The sequence below is a fragment of the Ursus maritimus genome, unplaced genomic scaffold, assembly GCF_017311325.1.
Source record: "Ursus maritimus isolate PB19 unplaced genomic scaffold, ASM1731132v1 scaffold_9, whole genome shotgun sequence".
NCBI classification, from domain to species: Eukaryota; Metazoa; Chordata; class Mammalia; order Carnivora; family Ursidae; genus Ursus; species Ursus maritimus.
In genome coordinates, this window is record NW_024427107.1 from 7,252,734 (window position 1) to 7,259,118 (window position 6,385).

Below are 6,385 nucleotides of genomic sequence, written 5' to 3' on the forward strand. Positions count from 1 at the left end.
AAGTTCCCTATCCTTGTTCTGTCTCAGTCACCTTGTCTGAAAAATGAGGTTTATAACAAAGGCTGCCTACCTCCAGGGCTGCTGTGAGAATCAGGTGGGTGAATGTATTTGAAACTTCTTTCTCTACAATTATGAAGAAATTAATACTCAAGATTTTGGTTGTGCAAAATGCCTCAAGATAGAAATTTGCTTATGCCTTACATCCACATGAGAACATGCACATTCTTGGGCGGGACTCCCATGCTGAATGGGTGCAGAGAAGCAACAGGACTGGAGTTCATCCTCAGAAGAGGTGAGATTTCAGGTGCTCCATGACTGGGGACCCAGCTGATGTAGGAGAGGGTGAGAGAGAAGAGTGCAGGCTTTAAAGAGTACTGACAATGTTTTTGGTAAGGTCAAAGAAAGGGGAGAAGAAAGTTCAGGCCACAGAGGCCCACAAAAGACTTGACTGCCAAGGAAACCAGCAAGGATTCCCAGTGTTTTCCCTCCTGCTTAGAAACTTTGGAAGCCAACTCAGGTGCTGATTTTAAAATGATATACTTGTGGCTGAGGTTGCACAGAAGAGTGCAGAGTTGAGTGCTGTCAGGAGTGGCCTGTCCTATGACCTATTAACTTTGATCACTCCCAAGATCACAGAACGTACACCTCGCCCTAACCAACTACCTGCCCAAACCCAGCCCTGCTGACTGGGGAAACTTGGCAAGCCAGAGTTTTCTGGGTGGAAAGGAAACTTCTTACCTCTAATAGAAAAAAAAAAAAAAACAAAAACCTCAGAGTACTTGGCCTACTGATGTCAGCATCCCCTTTACAAGCCAGGAACAAATGATCACAGGAGAACAGGCCTAGAACACCCCGCTGGAAGTGAATAATTAGAGAGGAAGACTAAGGGTACTGCATTGTGCATTCCTCCAAGGCAGGGGCCCGTGACTGCTCACCTTTGGGTGGGAGTGCAAGTGTTCTGCTCACCATGGGCTCGGTGCTGATAAGATGGGTCAGTTGAAGATACAGCTTTACAAGGAAAGCCCTTACCTCCTCTAGGGTGTGAGGAGGGTGGGAGTAGGAGGTCAGCAGAAGCAGATGCATAGAAGCCATGCCGCTATTGAAATTCCCTCTCAAGTTGCAAGGCAGATATGAAGAGGACAGCAGGACAGTGTGCGCATGGAAAACGGAGAAGGAGCTGGGCTGCCTTCTCCTTCACCCCAAAGGCCGCCTGCCCTCCAACCTCCGGGGACTCTGAGGTTCTCTCTGCTAGAGAATAAAGGGAAGGAGTCCACACTTTAACCAGAACCACAGCTGGGACTGGGGGTGGGGGGATTTGAGAAACACCCCCGCGGACGAATTTCTGAGCAGGGAAGTGGACCGGGAACAGCGCATTTCCTGCTTCGCCGGTGCAAACCCCAGGCGGAGCCAAGCGGGAACAGGGTTACGACCGAGGAGTCGCCAGCTGCCAGGGCGCGGTTCGGGGGCGGCCTCGAGGGGTCCGCGTACTGGGAAGGGATTCCGGCGGAGGGAGTTCGACAGGGCGTGAAAGCAAAACGCACGCCTCCCATCCTCCTGCAGAACGGGCGTCCCCAAAGCCCCTCTCGCCGCCGTCGTCCTTTTTCGGCTCCCGCACAGCGGAGGGGTTAGGGCCAAGAGCAAGTTGCCAGGTCCGTGAGGCTCCGACCCTGGGGAGTGACAGGGAGGGGTGGCAGGAGCGGTGGCCCCGTTCTCCGGACCACTCCGTCCTCCCCACCACTCCATCCTCCCCACCACTTCGTCCTCCCCACCACTTCGTCCTCCCCACCTCTCCCATCCCGCCCGCGGCCTTCGACCTTGCATCCCGGACATACGGGGGACTGGCCCAGGGACAGGGAGGAGACGCTCAAGGTACCGAGACGCGAGGCTCCGCCGCCCAGTCGGCGCCGGGGCACGCGGCGCGTATCGGCGGCGTTCTGCTACGCGGCCCTACCTGGGAGGTGCGGAGCCTCGGCCGCGCTCCGCCGCCGCTTGCCGCCTCCCGCCGGGCTCCCGGAGGCCGCCGCCGGCGCGCGATTTATAAATGCAAAGGCCTTATTGTTGTGCTTTGTTCCAGGGATACCATTGTCTATTTAGCGGCGGGCCTCCTCGGCGTTTTCCCTGGGTTTGCGGCGCGCACTCCCCTCCCCGCCCCCAAGGACTAGCTCTCCAGAGCCAACCCGGATCTGTCTGGGTGCCCGCTGCCTTCCCTAACTACGTGAAAGTCCTCCGTCCAGAGCATCCAAGACACAAAACCCTGCAGGAAATCACCCAGTCTTTGCCTGCTCACTCAGGGGCCCCGGGAAAAGCGCGGCTCCGACTCCCCCGGGTCTGAGCCACAGCTCGTCACCTACCCGGGTTAATTTCTGCGCCCGCTGGCCAAAGGCCCCAAGCGGCAGCGGGCACAGCTTCTTGTTGCGCTAGTCGCTTCCTCGCCCAGCCTTTCGAGCCTCGAGTCTGGCCTGGGGACCGGACCGTGAATGCAATTAGTAGCCAGGAACCCAGAGATCTTGAACTGTGCCATGCAAATGCACCCGCCGGCTACACAAGCGGGTGTACGAGGCTCTTACTCGCGAAACTTGTTTGTCGTCCCCCACCCCCGCCCGAATCCCCCGCGTAAATCTCTCGTGTTGAGAAAAGCAAGGCTTGCAGGAAACCACTCCGGATGTTTGCTGCTTTTCATGTGGCATTTGTGGCTGGCTCTGATAACGTCTAGAGCTCGACTTCCAACACCGCGTTTAGTAAAGAGACCGAAATAGAAGAGTCCACACACCATAGCCTGGTCTGCGGCGCCGTAGCCCTCAACGCCCCCCACCCCCAATACATAACAAATGAATGATCAGAAGAAATTAGATCTAGGAAACGGTAGGTAAAAGGGACTAGTCTTAAAAAGTCACCGTAATTCCTAACGGGCAAATATAAGTAAACTGCTACTTTATAACTGCCGGGGAATGCGTTCTATGAAGTGGGGGGAGGGACGCAAAATCTGACGCTCCCGCTCCATCCTATTGATGCTGTGCTCTCACCTGAGTTCTCAGTATTCTTACCCAACAAAAATCAGTAGTCTGTCTCCAGGAAAACATGCAAATAATAATGGAGATCCTCCAGGTTGTTTCCCCCATCAGTTTCTCTCTACACCTCTCCCTGGAATGGTGTGGGTCAGGAAGAAAATGAGAACGAAGAAAGTGTACAAGGGCAAATCCATGCATATACATTTTCTTTGGACTCACAGTTGGATTGAATTTCCTGTACCCTATTTTATTTTATTTTTACAGAACTAATCAAATAGATTAATATAGGCAGATAAAATGGATTCTGGAATGGGCATTGTTTTTGTTCGGTTTTCTATCTCTAGTCTAACGAAACTCCTGTTCATAAAAAACTTTTGCACTAATACAGAATCTGCTTCGAGATCTTTGCAAAGACATTGATTATTATCCAGAAAAATTAGAGAAGATCGCCAAGAAAATAAGGAGCAAGGCGCTATGGGGTGAATTTGTTCTCTCTACTCTTACTTTCCTTATTTATATAACCATTTGCAATGCAATTATGCTTAATTTTCAAGCCCATTTTATTTCAGAAAAAAAAAGCTTTAAAGGAAAGGTACACAATCAGTTAAATTTGTTTAAGATCAGCTGCTTCAAAACCACCCATTAAAAATAACAGTTGTCTATGATTTTCTTCAGATTAAATTTTTTTTTTCAGAGACCCAGGAACTAGAACCACTTAATTTATCCTGTGTATGAAGAGCGGCTTCTAAAAGTGAGGGAGGGCAGCCAATGCTTCACAGGTCCTCTCAGTGTCAAAGTAAAGTTGGCTTAAAACCAGTGTGAAGGAGTTTTTTTTTGGGGGGGGGGAATAGCAATGTCAGAGAAACTGAAGTCCAGAGGTTTCCTAAGGCATTGTGTTTCTTTGTTTTTATGGAGACCACCCGTAAGGAGACTTGATAAAACACTTTGTTACTCTAATTTCACCAAAAAGCTGCAGCATTTACCTCCCAGATCCCGGATATAAGCCTTAGCTTATCATCACACCTTCACAGTAAACAAAGAAAATCTGTTCTGGACATTGATGTATTAATTTCTTTGCAAAGTTATGGAATTATGCAGAAATGGCTGTTAGTTGCCTTAGAAAACACAGATATACAAATAACATAAACACAACAGTTTGGTTTAGTGATTAGGAGCTCAAAATTAGGGCAGATTACTGGAGATGAATTCTGCTCCTCAACACTGTGACCTCAGGGAAGTTCCTTAACCTCACTGTGTCTCAGGTTCCTATCATGTAATATGTAACAGTGTCTACCTCACAGAATTATAAGGATAAACTAGCTTGCTAACCTTGGAGGGCTGTGCCATGTAAGTGCAAGGTGAGGGCGTTTTAAAAAATCCCACTGAAAAGTTTCAGATTTAAACACAAGTTGAATACTCATTTCAGATTTTCATTTCAGTCTAAAGAAATGTATAGAATCCTATAAGAGCTACAGTTACTCGGCTGAGCAACGGGAGAGCTCTATCCTCCATTAGACCGGCTTCAAGATAAATATTGCTGCTAGTGTTAGCACATTTTAGAAACCAAAACTAAGTCTTGCCTCTTTTACTGATCATGTATGAGAAACCTTTTATGTTTATCATAGATTTCAGGTACAAATTTTCAAGGGTTGCTTCATCGTTATTAATAAAGGTTTTAATTCTTCAGGATGATGGAATATTGGCTACAGGATGTCATTCCGTACTGAATCTTGTTTTAGAAATTAGAATTTACCTTGGACATAGCATTTTGAATGTCGTACAACAAGCAAGTTGAGTCCTTGGGAAGAGAATGTATTTTTAATTTATTACGTATTGCATTCGATAAAACACACTTGAAGAAGACACGGGGGGGTTCCCTGGAAGATAGTTAAGTCACCCCCCCGAAATCCTTAGCTCCTGTAATAATGTATGCTGAAATGTTAACTTACTCTTTCCACTTAATATAAAAATCTTTCTGAATATGTGTGTATATACATACATAGATTATTCTTTTCAAATGGCTGCATAGTAACCCAAATTATACAAAGATCATATTTAAGAAAAAAAAAGAGTGTATGTTTAGTGTGTTCATTCGAACTATCATGGCCAACTACTTCTATCCAGCGGTACAGTCAACATTCCAGAAGGTTTTTCAGGAGTCCCTCTTCCCGGGTCGGAGGGAACGTGGCGCCAGTGCCCGGCTTCAGCCAGTTTTCCCGGGGGCAGGTGTAGCCTTGGGCGCGGGGCCGGGGGAGGAGAAAGGGCGGGCGTGGGGTTGAGCTGTGACTTGGGACTCATGCGGCTGGCTGGGCGTGGGCCTAAGGGCGCTCACCCGGCCCGCCCCCTCCACTCCATTGGCCACATCAGTGCAGAAAAGGGCCCGCGGCCCGCGGCGCTCGCAGTGTCACTGCGCCGGCGGGGACGCTGGTTGCGCGGTGGGCTGGGACTGGCCAGGAACGTCGGCAGCGGGGTCGGGCCCGGGAGACTTGGACAGCCCACGGGGCATCTCCGTCCCTCGCTCCCACCCCCCTCCCCCGGGTTGGGGGAGGCGGCGTGTCCGGCGGAGGGTTGTGGGGCGCGGGGCAGGGCTGGAGCGCCATGAGCAGCCCGGATGCGGGGTACGCCAGTGACGATCAAAGCCAGACCCGCAGCGCGCTGCCCGCGGTGATGGCCGGGCTGGGCCCCTGCCCCTGGGCCGAGTCGCTGAGCCCCCTCGGGGACATGAAAGTGAAGGGCGAGGCGGCGGCGAGCAGCGGGGCGCCGGCTGGGGCGGCGGGCCGAGCCAAGGGCGAGTCTCGCATCCGGCGGCCGATGAACGCCTTCATGGTGTGGGCTAAGGACGAACGCAAGCGCCTGGCGCAACAGAACCCGGATCTGCACAACGCCGAGTTGAGCAAGATGCTGGGTGAGTCCGAGCTTGCGACCCAGGGTGGTGCCAATCGCGGAGCCGCTTCCTTGAGCCTAAGAGGAGTGAGCGTCTCGAGGCCAGTGGTGTGGTGCCGCCAGCGTCCTTCCCAGTGCCCCTCGGTTCTCCTCCCGCATCCCCTCTCCCGACTATCCAAAAGGTTGTGTTGTCGGTGCCCGGGTAACCCGGGTGACCGGGGCGCAGCTACAACGGCTCTGGGGAGGCGGCTTGCCGCCGCGAAGGTGTCCCGGGAGCCGAGGTTGGTCCTGCTCGTTTCCCCGCTCCTTCCCTGAGTAGGGGACGTTTTCAGTTCCTTGAAAGACCGGGAATGGGAGAGCTGGGAAGCCGCTTCTTAGAGGCTAAAAGAAGGGAGGGTTTCCCTTAGAGGACCCAACATGTCCTGTCTTCCCCAAGTGTCTGGACTCCGCTCGGCCTCTGGAGTCGCAGACTTTCACTCTTTAACTTGAGCTCT

General features: G+C 51.6%; 1 protein-coding gene across 1 annotated transcript in view; it reads left to right on the forward strand.

Annotated features, from left to right (window-relative positions):
- Positions 1 to 5,430: 5,430 nt before the first annotated feature.
- The window catches only part of SOX17 (SRY-box transcription factor 17), a 2,384-nt gene continuing 1,429 nt past the window's right edge, over positions 5,431 to 6,385 (forward strand). Inside the window, exon 1 of the mRNA XM_040625561.1 lies at positions 5,431 to 5,913. Coding sequence (XP_040481495.1) covers positions 5,607 to 5,913 — 307 coding nt within the window. The 5' untranslated portion in view covers positions 5,431 to 5,606. The remainder of the gene's footprint in view (positions 5,914 to 6,385) is intronic.